At 42.5% G+C, this 16,038-nt stretch overlaps 1 protein-coding gene across 1 annotated transcript in view; it reads right to left on the bottom strand.

Annotated features, from left to right (window-relative positions):
- NUP210 (nucleoporin 210) overlaps positions 1-15,457 on the bottom strand; it is a 40,876-nt gene extending 25,419 nt beyond the window's left edge. Inside the window, exons 1-14 of the mRNA XM_059480050.1 lie at positions 15,290-15,457; positions 14,364-14,460; positions 12,722-12,872; positions 12,260-12,392; positions 11,357-11,515; positions 10,840-10,908; positions 10,436-10,542; positions 9,288-9,428; positions 8,009-8,146; positions 4,777-4,932; positions 3,291-3,489; positions 2,570-2,715; positions 1,452-1,673; positions 61-234 (exon numbers count right to left, since the gene is read on the bottom strand). Of these exons, the coding sequence (XP_059336033.1) occupies positions 61-234; positions 1,452-1,673; positions 2,570-2,715; positions 3,291-3,489; positions 4,777-4,932; positions 8,009-8,146; positions 9,288-9,428; positions 10,436-10,542; positions 10,840-10,908; positions 11,357-11,515; positions 12,260-12,392; positions 12,722-12,872; positions 14,364-14,460; positions 15,290-15,434 (2,037 nt within the window). The 5' untranslated portion in view covers positions 15,435-15,457. The remainder of the gene's footprint in view (positions 1-60; positions 235-1,451; positions 1,674-2,569; positions 2,716-3,290; positions 3,490-4,776; positions 4,933-8,008; positions 8,147-9,287; positions 9,429-10,435; positions 10,543-10,839; positions 10,909-11,356; positions 11,516-12,259; positions 12,393-12,721; positions 12,873-14,363; positions 14,461-15,289) is intronic.
- Between the last annotated feature and the right edge of the window lie 581 nt (positions 15,458-16,038).

Here is a 16,038-nt window from a genome sequence, read left to right as displayed (position 1 = left end):
CCAAACACTGATTTTTCAGCTGTAAGAACACCTTCTTCTCCTGCCACTTCCCAGGCTTACCACTTGCTTGTTCTGCTGGAGCAAAGGGCAGGAGAGATCCAGCTGAGGGCTGCCATAAACAGGAATCAAAGTCAGCCGGGAAGGGACAGCACAGACAAACTTCACCACAGCAGGCTCAACCACTGGGAAAGGGTTGGTGACTGTGGGCCTGTTCCCAACTGTTAAGGTAATAACCTGAAAACAGCAAATGAGGAAAGAGTTGAGCGCGGGCATGCTGTATTCTGCAGGTCTCAGTTACACTGTGATATCAGAATGAAAAGCAAAAATACGATTCTTGGGGACTTACAGCACTATTAAAACACAGGAAGATGTAAAAGGGGCAGCATATTTCAAGAACAGGTCTTTATCTCTATGAAAATACTGTCCCTGGGAACCCTTCCTAGGTGTTCATGTTCATCACTATCAAATTTGATTCAAACAACAAATCTCTTGTAACTGAAAAAGGAAACAGCAGGTGTTCTTGCAGAGTGAGAACAGAACAGCCCAAAGGCAACATTTATAGTCACTTCAGTGTGTTTAAAAACATCTCATATTTTATTTTCCACTCCTTTCTTAGCCTTCAGCAAAGTGAAGTGCATACAAAACCAGAGAAGGCTGAGGCAGCTCTGGGCACCTGCCCCATCCCCCATGCACTGGTGCTGGCAGAGCCATGCAGGTGTGACCTGCTGGGGACAGCCAGTCCTGCACAGACCTGCGCAGCAACACCAAGGCTGTTCCTTTTGAATCTGCACTTACAGAAACAGCTCCACTTTGGTGAGTGGCCACTGAGCAAACCAGAGGAACTTGGCAGCCCAACCAAAATGCTTAGGCCTTGCAGAATTGCAGAGGAAAACATTACATTGAAGCTAAAAGCTTCATGGGCTGAGGAGGGTGAGTACAGCAGGAGAAATCACTTCTGTATGTTGGTGAGAATAAAACCAGTTGGAGAATGAGCATGGCCACGCTCACCAAGGCTGCACAGAGAGCAGAGCAGTCAATTCCTGTGGCTGCCATTTGATAGAATAAACAGAATTACACTGGAAGGTAACACAGTTAAGAGAAGCAGGTCAGACAGAGGAGCCAGCCTGCTCAGTAACCTTCTGCTCTGATCCTGTTCATGCAAACTGAACCTGCACTCATCAGGATGTTCAAGGCATCCCACAACATAAGGCTTCCACAACTTGGGTTTATACTGCAATAAAATCCATCATAAACCACTTTTTAACATAATGTTGTGAAATGCTCCCTCTAAAATGTGCATCATAACGCATAAACAACGTACTTACCCAAGTTCTTTACTGGCTCATTATAAAAGCATCTAGCTACCTAACAGGCATATGGCACCATAAATCTGTCTGGAGGCAGTTCCCAGTGCCTGGTGGAGGGCAACAGCGAGCCCCTCTGGGACTCACCTGCTCTCCCAGGCTCCTGCACAGCACCCTAACCCAGTGCTGGTTGTTGTTTCGAGGTGTGGGAGGCTCAAGTAAAGCCAGGGCAATGCTTTCTGCATCCTCAGCAGCAACACTCCTGAAGAACTTGGAAGGTTCTTGGACCCACGGCCTCGGTCCTCCTTCAAACAACATGTCCTTAGAGGAACCCAGAGTCACTAAAGCGACAGATGGTGGATCGATAGCCTGTAATCAATTAATTAATTAATTAAAAATTAATCATGAATTTACACCGTTTGGTTGTGCTCTACAAAATAAACCTCCTTCTGAATGGAACAGCTCTACTTGGATAAGGCTGTGATTTCTCCCATGCAGTGGTTTGTCAGCACACTTAGTGAAAAACAGAGCTGCACCAAAATCCACAAGGATTCTGTCCAGCTGGATTAGATTCAAAGGAAGCCACGGATCCAAAGACAAGTTTTAGCTGCATTCTAATCACATCTCTCTCATGAAGAACTACAACAAAAGAGAGACCCTTAATATATTCTTCTGAGCACAGAGAGATAGTATTCTGCTACACTTTTAAATAAGTATTTAAAATGAATGAAAGTATGTCAAATTGTACTTTCACTTGACAGTGCTCTCTCCAGAACAGTTCTGTGTATGTAGTTATTCTCCTACACAAGTTTTACTTCAAACCTATCTAACAAATTTTGCACTGATGTGCATCCCTGGGACAGCCAGGGCTGCTCACCACCACAGCAATTAACCTGACATTTAGCACACAAGAACCATTTCCAGTTTGTGTTTCACAACATCATATTACATCATTATAACCAGCAATCTGTAGGATTTGCACTAACATTTTTTCCATATTGAGGGAAAGCTATGGTGAAATACTCAGACTTCAGCCTGCAGTCAGTGCTAGGCCTCTGCAGATGAGCTAACAAAGCAGCCTCTTCTGCATTTCCATCTATTGACCCCGGACTCAGCTGCTTTCATATTTCCTTCACTGAACCAGCCAGTGGTGGAATGTGAACCCACCCACCTCAGTTTATCCTTACACAACCAGTTCCCTGTCATGTAAAGGTGTCCCAGTGCTGGAGCCTGGATCTCTCCAGGAGCAGAGGAAGCAGACTCACTCTCAGTGGGAGATAGGCGGCGATGGTGATGCTGGCACTGAGGCGCACGCGCCCGTGGGTGTACACAACCACCAGCCTGGTGTAGCCCTGAAATTCAGCCTTCACTCTCACTCCACTGCAGAAATCAGCAGTTGGCTTAAGTCTTCCTGTCAGATAAATTAAAAATACACAAGAGCTTATTTGGAAAGAAATCCCCAGGCATGTTCATCAAATTCAACACGGCTGTTTGGAGGAAGCCTACTAGAAAGATGGAGAGAACTTTTTATAAGGACATGTAGGGACAGGACAAGAGAGAATAGCATCAAACTGAAAGAGAGAAGGTCTAGATGGGATACTGGGAAAGAATTTTTGGCTGAGAGGGTGGTAGGGCTCTGGCACAGGGTGCCCAGAGAAACTGTGGCTGCCCCTGGATCCCCGGCAGTGCCCAAGGCCAGGCTGGACAGGGCTTGGAGCAGCCTGGGACAGTGGGAGGTGCCCTTGCCCATTGCATGGGGTGGGACTGGATGAGCTTTTAAGCTCTCTCCAACTCAAACCATTCTGCAGAAAAAAGCAAATACATCCTCAAAATAAAACTACTTGGACCCCCTCCCCTCTGAGGTTTGGCACTTCTGTGGGGATCCTGCACAGAGCCATGAATCAGTGATCTAAGGGAGAAGTGTGACTTGGAGAGGTGTGACCTGCCACCAATTTAACCTCCAGCCCAGGGAGGGAGTTAAAGCACCTTCAAGTGGGCTGAACACGCTGGGGTTCTCCAGCTCCACCACCAGCTCCAGCTGTGAGCAGTCACTCATGGGGAGCAGCTCCTCCCTGTCCACGCTGGTCCGGCCACTGATCCTCAGGGGCAGCTCCAGCACCTGCCCCACGTGTGCCTCCACCTGGCAGGGAGCGAACTCCATGGCGCTGGGCTGGCTCACGTACACCTGCAAGGACAGGGCTGGGTCAGGGCTCTGCTCCCACAGCAGCTTGGGGAGCTCCCTTCTACTGCTGCTCCTGTAACACTGCTGCTTTACAGATTTTGCAGTGTGGACTAAGCTGTGTGCTATCTCCAGGATGTTCCAGCACCAGCTGGGAGAGGTTTAGCATCCATTAAAGAATCCACAGATTTCATAGCAATCACTGTGATCAAAGCTTTTATTTGCAGTATCTTTAACTACTTAATCTTCTGCAACTGGCTTCAGGATACCAAACCATATGGGACAGAGTTAAAGCTGTAATCTGTGTGGATTAACTACTCCTAAAACTACTACTACTAAAAACTTGTTCACTGAGGTCAGTAAACAGAACTCTGAAGAGCTGTTCCACAAAAAAAGCAGCTCCTAACACAGGAGAAAAGGCATTCAAAAATAACCTATTCAGATTGTGCAATACACTGCTCTGAAAGCTCACGTGGACAGAAGGTTTTTCTTTCTATCTTCAGGCTTTGACTTATGTTTGAGGATAAGAAGTTTTAGCTGAAAAAATCTTCATTCCTGTGTCTCCAGCTGGTAACTGCTGCACTGCTAAAAAGCAGCATCCTGGGTTGTTCACAGAATTATTTCAGAGCAAGTGTGTAAGCTACATTCTGAACAGGTTTTAATTAATGTCATACCCTTCTCTTTGGGGCCACCATATGTACTGTTCCTGCATTCCCCTCACTCCACACCACACACTGACCACCATGACTAAGAACAAGGGATGGTCTGCAGAGACATCACAATATTCCTCTTGGAAGCTATAGTTTTCATTGCCATTTTCTCCTAATTTTCCTATAATACTGTTTTCTCTTGGCCAGTTCAGGTATCTGCAGTCAGTCTGCAGCACTGTGCTCACTTCAGTTACTTCTCCAGACAGAAATTTCCTTGTACATCCTGATAACAACTGTCACCCTTTGGTATCAAGGGAGGACACCCACCTATCACCCTATAGAATGAATTTTTAGTTTGGTTTGTCTGCTTAGATGGCCAGGCCTGGAGTCAATTACCATTTCCTTCTTGCACTTAAAACTTCCAACAGGGAAAAAGACTTGCCAAGGAAATCAGGAAGGGGCAAAAATGGGAGTAAAGTTAATGCACTGGACAGTGCTGGATTCCCTGAAGCACAAACTGAAACTAATCCCTTACCCTGCCACAGGGCAGGAATTGGAAGGGGAATACCTATGGCATTCTCAGTGCCTTGGCTGTTCCCAAAAGCCATATTCAACACCAATCACTGAACAATGAATCTCTCACCTTCATTTCTCCATAATGCAGTGGATTCCGCACGTCCAGTGCCTGAATGATGCTGAGCCCAGGCTCACTCCCCGTGCTCATCACTCCTTTCACCGTCACTGTCCCTACTGCAGGGTTAGAAGAGGACCAGCTGAAGTTGCCACTTCCACCCTGAGCCTGAAATACAGAGGGGAAAATCTTTCAAACATTTACTCAAGTACGTGGCTCTCAAATTCCGCAGCTGTGGATATTTTGCATGAAAACCAGGAATGCACTGAGAATAGGACATACAAATAAAATAACATCTCAGAACTTCATAAGCAAGAAAGAGCTAAGATTTCTACCCTTCATTCCTTTTAATTTCAGCTTTTCACATGCCAAAACAAATGTCAAAAGTTCCATCAGAGTAAAACACAGGTGAACCCTGGAGCTATTTTTATATGTGTATTGTTTTAATTTCTTTAACTTCCTCAACATTTCCTTTAACCTATTTCATAATTGAAAATGAACAAGGTGATAAATCTTGTCTAGAGGGACAGTGTGGAAAACAAACAAATGTAAATTATGCAGGAACTTAGCTAGTAATTTTTACCAGGGAAAGAGAACAAAAAGAAAATGAAGAGGAGGGTAATTTCCCTTCTTCCTTCCTCTGAGCACGTGCACAACCTGATTACAGAAGGACACAGACAAATTAATAAACAGGTAGTGGTGTGTTAGAGGAGATGCTTGGGATGTGGTGAGAAAAGCTCAAAGAATCCAAGAGCTCAGGATATTTGTAAAGGTATTTTAGCTGAAACAGGGAGATGAGCAGAAAACATAAAACAGAAATACCCAATTCTAAATAACTATATGAGGGTCCCTGGATAAACCCCAGCCACCTCACTACATTTTCTCTCTCTGGCAGTCAGTGTGAACTGAGGAGAGGAAGGGTAAAGCTGCTTCCCCCCTGCAGCCTCACCATCAGAGCCTGGCAGGGAGCTCCACAGTCACTGTGAGCAATGCCCTCCCCAGAACCTCCTTGTGCTCAGCCTCACACAGCTGGCACCGCACCTCTCGTGCAACAGAAACCACCTCATTAGCACAAACAGGAACAAAGCAACCCCCAACAAACCAGACAGCTGCCAAAGGAAAGCCTGCCAGGCATTCTGATACCATCTGGAGGGAATTACTTCAGCTATAAACAGAATTTGGCTAGATCCAAAAATCCCTTTCCATTTATTTTCAGAAAAACTTTATTCACCCATTTGAAATAGCCTGACTGAAGCTATGGAGTGGGAGGCAAACTCTGATGGAGAGGCAGGAACAGTTGAGCTGTGTGAATGCTGCTGACCAGTGGTATTGTGGGATGGAGAGACCAGAAGAAAAGTCAAAGTTTCAGCAAAATTTAAATCTTGGGAGAGAAAAGTTTCTGTTTTTATAGAAAAATATCAAAGTAAGAACAGTGACACAATTATTGCAGTACCATGAAGGAATGTTCTCTAGTGAAACACTTCATTATATATGCAAGATAAAGTGAGAACAGAACTGTGAGAGAGGTAGGAAACAAAACCACATTACCTTTCCCTTACAGGGAAAACTCCAGCAGAATTATGAAGCACTGAAAATGCAGATTTATTACTAAGCATTTTTACCACACTCTGCTGGTGTGGTCAGGAATAGCACAAAGTAAAGCAAACTAATCCCACAGAACACACGAATAGAAATGCAGGGCTTAACTCAATGGAGCTGGCCTTTGATTTCCACTGGAAAATGCAGTTTAATCCTGTGAGACTGATTCTCTCCATGGAGTCACTGAATCAATAAAGCTGGAAAAGACCTCTGAGATTATCAAATCCACCACTGAACCACATCCTCAGGTGCCACACTCCAGGATTTTTGAGCCCTTCCAAGGATGGTGACTCCACCACTGCCCTGGGCAGCCTGTGCCAGTGTTTGACAACTCTTCCTGTGGAAAAATCTGTCTAACATCCACTCTACACATGAGGCTGTTTCCTCTCATCCTGTCCCTTGTTAACTGGGAGAAGAGCCTGGCACCAAGTGTCCTGCTGCCTATTTGGATATGGTTTACTTAACACAGATCCAAAAGTGAGCACCACCTTATGCTAAAAGGGAGAGGTAGGAGTTGTGCATCCAACACCTGAGTGCAGGGTCTGGGTACCACAGGCCTGGGATAAGAGTCTGGGCTGAGAAAGCACAACCTTCTTTTGCCTACTTAGATTGGAGATACTGGATACTGCAACAAAAACCATTTGCTTCATGAAGCATAAGGAATAAGTGACAGCTTGGGAGCAAAGACATAGCTAGTAAACATGGAAATCATCCCTTCTGTAAACGAGCTGTGGCCTCTGCCTCCCTGGAACTTAGTATTAGGAGCACGAGGTGTGTGGCCAGTGAGGAATACTGATGTCCAAAGCTGGCAGAGTGCTGCTAATTAATCTTGCCATGCCCTTTTTGCAGTCACTTCACACTCCCATTCATATTTCCCATCCCTGCCAGCAAAGGGCAGCCTCTAATGATCGCTGTGGATCTTTGGATATAGGATGCTCCTGGAATTCCAAACCATTCCAGGCACAACTGTGTGGTGCATGCATGAGGGAGAGAGGAAGGGAAGACAAAAGGTGGAGGTCAGTGGAGTTTTTTATGTTTGTTGGTTTCTTGGTGCTTTTTGAACTGCGTATTAATTCCTAGGGTATTCACACTTTTTAAATGTGATTCTTTCGCTACGAGTTTTTTTCTTGGGAAGCTGAAAGGCAGCAAGAGGCTTCAGAGAGAAGAAAAACAATTCTTATTTTATTTGTTTCTTCCTGTGTTGTGTTCATGTAGAATGTGTTTAGAGATTGTGTACTCAAGGTGATTGCTTGATTAAACCCCAATGTGAGTTGTTTTAACTCACTGGCCAATGAGGACTCTGAAAAGAGTCATGAGTTTTCATTATTATATTTTTAACATTCAATAAGTATCTTTTCTGTATTCTTTAGTATAGTATAGTATTCTTTAATATAAAATAGTATAATAAAGTTATAAATTAACTTTCTAATAAGATAGAGTTCTCCTCATCATTCCTTCTTTCGTTGGTAGCTCTGCATTTACAATAAATTCCTGTAACCAATGTCCCATGAAGTTCCTCCAGGTTAGATTTTGGATGCCACCATGCCTAAAGTATCCAAAGTCAACCCTAGCTCAGTGGTGTCATGCCCCAGTGTGCCTGTCTGAGCTGCACTCCCTGCAGCTGGGAGTGTATTCTTTGGCATACCTGGATTGTGTACCGGTAGACTCCTGCTCTTGGCTGCCAAGGAAACATCAGAATGCTGGGTACAAGAGATATTGGAACATAGATCTCCACATCCTGCTGGTTTTGCACTGGAACTGGTAAGGTATGAACACCTCCATCCTGCAAAGTGCAAAAGCACAGTGTTATAAATGGCATCACAGAGCTTCCCAGAGTTAATGTTTAGTCCTTAGGTACAGACAAGTCCTTGAAAACACCTCAGAGAAGAAGGAAAACTATTTAGGACCATTTACAAACAGGAATTCCTAGTGAGCAAACAGCTCCTGGCAGCAAGGTGTGCCACTGGATTAAATGAGTACTATTGAATTCTATGAAGATCCAGGTGCCCACATTAATTTAAAAGGCAAGAAGAAATACACTCTTTCACTGCTCCTGTTTTGAGACCTCATTTGGAGAGCCAATCTGGAGGCTCAACACCTACATTTACTCTTTACTCATCCCACTGTGTACAAAATTCAGCCTGAAAGAGCCATTGCTCAGCCCCCCCAAACACTGGCCTTCACAGCTCTGCTGTCACTGCAGTGCCACAACCCTCTGGCACAACACACTGTTACTGCAGTTCTGAGCCAAAAACAGCTCTCAGGGGATGCCTTTCACTGAAGAGAACATCTCTGACACAGATCCTGCTCAAGGAATCACTGAAATGATTTCACAGCAAATGGGTTGAAGTGTTGAATTTTCAAGCAAAAGCAACTCACTTCCACACCACGTGCCCTAGTTAGCCATACATTCAGCAGCCTGCCCAACCAGCAGAAAGTTAATGAATATTAATTTGGAGAAATGTGCAGGCTGATACATTTGGCAGATTGTCATTCCAGAGTTTAAGGTCACTTACCAATTAATAGCAAACTTCCCCAATGTAACTGACTGCAGAACAAGGCCAGGGTATGAGTGATGATCCTACCACAATAAAGTGTAAAATTCCCTCAGCCTGTGAGAGGCCCCTTGCCCAGCACAAGGATCTGCCACGAGAAAAGAAATCAGTGCTGTGCACCACTGCCTTAACAGGAGTTTGCCACATGCTTGGGAGCAAAATCCCACAGTCTTTAAGCAAATCCTCTGTTGACTCAATTGACAGTTTCCATGAAGAAAGGATTTTAGAATTTGGCTCTTAATCTGTTCAAACAAAGACAGCTCAGCCCCATGTAATTCTTAGGTTTCCTTTTGCTAGGAAGTCACTACTGCACAGCTCAATTATTTTTAGGCCTACCAGTGAAGCAGAGGAGTTTTCACAAAGACACACCTGATCAACTACTGATGTCAGTGCAGCATCAATCGTGGTCTGCCCCGCCTTCACAGCCCTCACATAATGATAGGACCCATTCAGAGAGGACTGCAGCACCTCAAAGTGTTCTTTGGACAGCTCTGTAGTAATTCGGATATTCTAAAACCAAAACATGAAACAGAAATTGCCACAGGTGACTGACATCAATGGAGGACAGAAAACCCTGAACACACAACAGGTCAGTGAGCAAACCACTGTTTAATAACACAGCACAAAGACTCACTGCTGGAACTGATCAGAACTCTCCCCATGCAAGTTTCAGTCTTTCAGTAAGATTTTACCTTTAGATATAACATTAACTCCACAGAAAGTTTTTTCTTAAACTATCAGCAACATGTAATTTAACATTAAAGTACTCATATTTATACCACTAAATAATTCATATTTTACAGTATTCTTCTAATCTTTTCCTTCTTCAGCACAAAAGAACACATTAATATATTGCCTCAACAGCACACTGCTGAGCTCTAGCTCAAACTCAGATCTGTATCCCAAAAGCAATTGTGGGTAAATAAAATAATATTCCCCTAGCTCCAATACTCTGAAAAGCAATAATTTAATAATTTTTTTCTTGTTTCAACTGAACTATTTCAATTTCGTTTCTTTTGCAGTTTTTTAATAACTATGTATATTTGCTACCTAGTATATAGAATTTAGGAAGTAGCTCTTCCCTGTGAGGGTGGGCAGGCCCTGGCACAGGGTGCCCAGAGCAGCTGTGGCTGCCCCTGGATCCCTGGCAGTGCCCAAGGGCAGACTGGATGGGGCTTGGAGCAATCTGGGACAGTGGGAGGTGTCCCTGCCCATGGCAGGGGTGGCACTGGATGATTTAAGGCTGCTCCAAGCCCCATCTAACCTGAAAGATTTTGCCCAACTTCTATTTTTTTCTATATCACTTAAGACTCCAACAATTTCACATGAATCACCCAGAATGCTTTATTTTTAAAAAATAACAACAACAAAACAAATGGAAAAAAAAAGAAAAAGCAAGAAACAACAAGCTTTACACTGTCCTGTCTCAATGTAAATAAGAAACCACTTAAATAATTTCAAAGCAAGTTGGGATTTAGGAGACAGTCACTGAAAAGTATCTAAACATTTCAACTTACATCAGATAAATACACCTTATTGCTTGATTTATCATACACGTCAACTGTAATTTCATAAAGTCTGCCCGTCTCCAGGACCCATTTGTCACCTGGATGAACTGTAAATCCTGCAAAAGAGGAAATATTGAACTGCACAAACCAACAGCCTCTTTATCTAATGGAGAAAAGCATTTTACTTCTGGTGCCCACACACTGCAGACGAACATTCATTATTTTAAACTGCTGACTACAGAGATAAAAGAAAGTACATAAAACCCATTTCACATTGAGCTACTTTTATGAATAAAATTACTTTTCTGTGAAAACTAACACTGAATGGAAGCGTGGAGCTACAGCATGAAAATCAGCAACAAGGCCAGAAATTGCATTAAGCAATGAGGCAGAGTGCAGCAATAAATACCAACCCAAATATGCAGGAGGCACCACACAGACAGTGCTGTTGGGCAGCCTGGACACGCCCTGCATGCGGATACCTGCGGGCTCAGTCAAGGAACACACGGCCTCTGCACAGGACCAGCTTCCTCCTGGGACACCTCTGGGGCTATTGTACAGCTAATGTACACTGCAAATAAACATTATCCCCACTCCACTGCAAGGCAGTGAGCTCTTTGGAGAGAACTCACTAGAGAATATAATGACTGAAATATAAAAATTAAATAAAGCCCCATACATTTCTACAGTGACTAAGGGGAACAGACATGATTTAAGTGATCTTTTGCCAACTTAATTTGTTAAAACATTCCAAGGCATCAGATAGCTCTGCTGAGACTGAATTCACAGCAGTGCTGCTTTCCATGGCTCCTGATTTCCAGACTCTCAGCACAAATGAGGATAACTCGATCTTTCTGTGTTGCCAAGGGTGGAAAGCTTGTCTCCCTGCCACAGAGTGGTGGCTGGAGAAGCATTCCTGAGGAAGGATACTCTTGTGCACCAGGATGATGTTGGTTTGGCCCTGCTGCAACGCAGTCACAGTGGATGTTGCCTGGTCCAGCTTGGCAACTGGCCGGGAGGGATCTCCCTTGGGATGGAGGATGTTGTTCTGGAGCTGCAGCTCGTACTGCTCTGATGGCATTGCTATTTCTGGAGGTGAAACAAAACAGAGGAAACAATAAAAGCAGGTGTGGCAGTGTTTAGCTGCTGCTAATTATTGCTGATTATTTTTTATTGATGCCTAGTGCACATATTAAATCAATATTTTCAGTGTCTAGTAAAAATAGCGCTTCTGTCATCACATCAACACACACACACACAAAAAACAAGCTTCTTGGCAAATTTAGTATCTGTGAAACTGCAATTCTCAACTAATATCATCTCAGTATTTAGACCTAACATTTAACTGATTTCCACCTTCAAAAAAAAAAAAAAAAAGACAAAAGGGAGAAAAAGAAAAATGAGGGAAAACTCAAGGCACTGCATTTTGAAACGGGCATAAAGCCAGCTAACCCACATTTATAAAGGCTTCACTTTGTGGAGCAAATCCATTTGCCAATAAAACATTTCCTGTTAGAAAAGTTACTAATCTAAATTTGATTTAAGTAAGAAAGTCAGTCAGTTCCTTAGTGACTGTCAACATATAAAATGACAGTGCTAGCTCCTATTTTAAGTTACCCTTGTCTCTGCATCCTTGACAAATCTGCAAGAGTATATTCTTAACAGTCACAATTTTTTTTTTGACTGAAAGAACTAAGCAACTGTATCACTGTGTGCCTTAGGAAAACAGTATTAAACATTAACAAAGCAGTTTAAACACAATTAAAAATATCTCAGCAGTTAAAAATTCTCACAGAGCATTAAAAAATAAAAATAAATGAGAACAGAACAAACCTGTGATCTTCCCTTGCCTTAGTTTCTGAACTCTGTACTGAATTGATGTTCCTACCAGAAGATAAATGTCATATGCTGGATTTAAAAGGATATTTTCCAAAATAAGTAATCTGACTTCCGCAGGCTGTACATCCTGTTGATGGAGGGGGAAAGAAAAGTAACCACATTAAAAGCAGCTCATTTGTTTGAAGGAGACCATGCAGCAGGAACTTAGAAATCTGGAAGTGAAAAACATTATTTGCTGCAATTGGCTCTTTAGTTTCATCTCAACTTTTGTCACAATAGGGCAATGCAAGGGACAGTGACTGGGACAGAGATCTGCTCTCTGCACACAGTGCAAGAATCAAGGAAAAAAATCATGCCTGTATGAAGATCATTTTGGAGAATACAGAAAAATTTGAGACAGATGCTCATTCAGACATTCAGAAATCCATCTTCCCCACTGACATTCAGAAATCTTACCTTGTAGATGCTTTCCTGAAGTCTTGCCTTTAATTTAGAACTCCCTGTTTTCATTCCAGACACCAGAATGGTATCTCCTTGCTTAGCAACTTTTTCCATTTCCAATATATAGGAAGGTGGGATGTAAGTGGATTCTAAGAACTTGAGTATACTAAAAGGTGAATCACAAAGTGAATAAAAAATTGTTAAACAACCTTTGTAAACCCACAGAGAAACACCACCAGCATCTACTCCCAGCCACTTCCAATTTTAAGCCAATTTAAGATGCTTGCCTGGGACCAGATATCCAAATTTTACTCATTCTTTGAGGTATCTGCAGCTAATTTCTGTGACAGATAAGTTTGTCTGAAGCTTGCTTGTGAGCTATCAGAAGACTGCATATGTTGTCTACAATGACCCCTCCAGTTTGTTCAGTAGGTGAGACTGCAAAAACTCTCTATGTTGTAGAAGAATTGATGTGCAAGACCCAAAGCTCATGTTTATAAAAGCAAACCCAGAACATAACTCTGACCTCCCTCAGGAAGCCAGGATGTATTTTATAAATGACTATGAAAATCATCTACAAGCAGAAAACTTGTAGTAACTGTTAGAAATTTCAGTGAAAAGGGACAGAAGAGAGGGAAGGAATTTGCAATGAATGGGCAAATGACAGGAAATTTTGGGAAAAGGAGCATGTTTTATAGGGTATCACCTTCTCTATGCATATGATCTGCTTGGCTTCATGTGCACTTTCAGAGTAAAACCAGTAGAGCCATATGGAGAACATTTATGGATATTAACGTTTTCATGACAATTTATGATTTATTTCACAAAGCTGTACCACCTGTAGAACATTTTAATGCTATCATAGTTATGCTAACAGTAGAGCATATATCAATATTACTTTGGTTAAAATCACATCAGCAAATACTTATACTGAAAGAAAAAGCTCCATATGTACCAGGACTTGGGATATCCAGTCCCACTGAGCCATTCATTCTGGCTCTGACTTGTACCTGCAGCTTCAAGTGTATTATGGGCTTAGCAGGCTTTCCCCAGCCAATGCTGCTTCTCTAAGGCTGCAAAATCAGTTTGTGTTTGCCCAGGGGCAAAGCCTTGCTGGCTCCCCCCACTCCACTTGCAGTGTATTTGGAGACAGAGTTTGAGGATGGAAGTTGGCTGTTAACCATTGTGCTCTGCAGGAGAACTGGTTTCCCCACAGGGAATCCTATTTCAACACCAGAACTAAGTGTCCACTGACACCTGAAACTCTTAACGTTTGGAGAGCTCCTTTCTGAAATGGAAAGGGACTTTTATTCCTTAAAAAGCTAAAAATAAAAAACTCTGCTAAAATCCTGAGATAACAATCTTACTGATAAATCTTCCTTTTCCATGAGATGTTCCAGCAAGATCAACAACTGCATCTGTTTATTTCTAACTATTGCATCAGAGCTACCAGAGCTGCTCACTAACACTATCAGTTAAACTAAACAGAAAACCAAGTGCCCAGGCTGTCAAGTAGCTTAAAAAAACCCAACCTGAAACAACTGACCCTTAACATTATAATTTTAGGCATCAGTTCAATAAACTGCCTAGATGTGGGGAAATATTTTTGGCACATCAGACTGAACAAATCCTTTGAGAGCAGAGGAAATGACTTTACCGTAGAGCGTTGTGGGAGTCTGAGAAGCCATCGGCCTCTGGGTCCTTCACCACTGTCCAGTCAAACACCAACCCTGCCAGAGTGCTGAAAGTGTTTCCTACAAATCAAACAACCAGATGAAAACAAAAACAGAACAAGCATAGAGTCTCACTGGAACATAAACCATGACTTATTTCCCTGGGAAATTTCTCTATTTTATCCCTGCAAGAAGAACCCTGAAGGACCCTCGAGTTTGCACAACACCAAGCCACGAATCCAGCACTACACATAGGATAAAAACATATTTACTTTTCACTATTAACATATCACCATACTTCAAAACATTCATGGTTTACAAACACAGGTGGGATGGGCACAGTAAACAAAACAATTAATTCCACTTTTTATAGCAGCTTGACACATTATTTCCCCTCAGCAGTTGTCCTAAAAATCCCTTACTTGGAGTACTATGTGTGCACAAAACTTGATTGTTGAAAGCATGGAATTCTTAACAGATCATGGCTCTTTTTCTGATGTGACAGACTACAAAAAGCATTAGTTTTCTGCTCCTATTAAATAACAATGCATTCACAAATGCACTGACTCTTGTGAGCCTAAATGGTGTGTCCAAAAGATGAGTGTCTGTGTAGTAATTAAACATATTGAGCAATAGGCGATTGGTCTCAAATATCACCTCTGAACCTCCTGTCAGATACCTGACTGTTCACAAAAACATCCTTTTGCAAAATTCTTTAGACTACCTCAGCTCAAAAGAAAAAAAAAAAGAAATGAGAACAGACAACTTCACAATGTATTATCCAGAGAAACTCCTTCAAATTCTCCACTTGGCTTCTAACAATCAACAGTGTGACAAATAAAGCTAGTGCATCTATCAGACAGCTAGAACTTTTAATATAAATTTAATTTCCTACAAGCAGATCTCTTACCTTCTGAATCCAAAGCATGAATTTTGAGCTCCAGTGGTGAATCCTCAAGGTAGAGCTCTCTTGTTGTGGACACAATTTGAATGCCATGAATTAAATCAACGATGGCGTCACAGCGAATCACTTGTCCAGTCACTTGAAGAGACATCAGAAAGAGCACAAGAAAGCACAACACTGCATGTGCTCATCAAGAACAACAATAAAGTCAAGATGCACCTCAAATTTAGCCAGTGACACAAGACACTGACACTGAAGGAACTGAAACTTGGTCATGACCTCCATGAAGAAACTCATGGTCAAACGGTGGCTCAGAAAGCGAGAGAAACAGTTCCCTTCCTCACTGGACTGCAGAAACTCTGATCTCCATCTGCACTGACAGGTACAGTGGGAGCTGTCTGGGAGTGCTTATGCAGGGTTGCTACAGTGCTCTCATGGCCCACAGACATCAATGGCTCTTACCCACAGGCAATAAACACCCATAAACTCCTTCAGTTAGTGACTGCACGGCATTGGTTGTGCCTTTCTGTCACTATAAAAGCTAACCAGGTATATTGTATGACAGACACAAAACGTGTATGATTCCACCTTTTTTGAATGTCAAGTATCCAAATTTGTGTCAGTCATTTTTATTAAACACTTTTTTATATTTCAGTCACCCCCTTGATTTGTGGATTTTGGGGGGTCAGGGGTTTTAAGAATTACCTTTTTCCTGGGTGCATCATTAAAATCATTAACACTTCTCTTAGGCAAAC

Source organism: Ammospiza nelsoni, chromosome 11 (assembly GCF_027579445.1).
Source record: "Ammospiza nelsoni isolate bAmmNel1 chromosome 11, bAmmNel1.pri, whole genome shotgun sequence".
Taxonomy (NCBI): domain Eukaryota; kingdom Metazoa; phylum Chordata; class Aves; order Passeriformes; family Passerellidae; genus Ammospiza; species Ammospiza nelsoni.
Note: the sequence above shows the minus strand (reverse complement) of the source record. Positions and strands in the feature narration are given on the sequence as shown.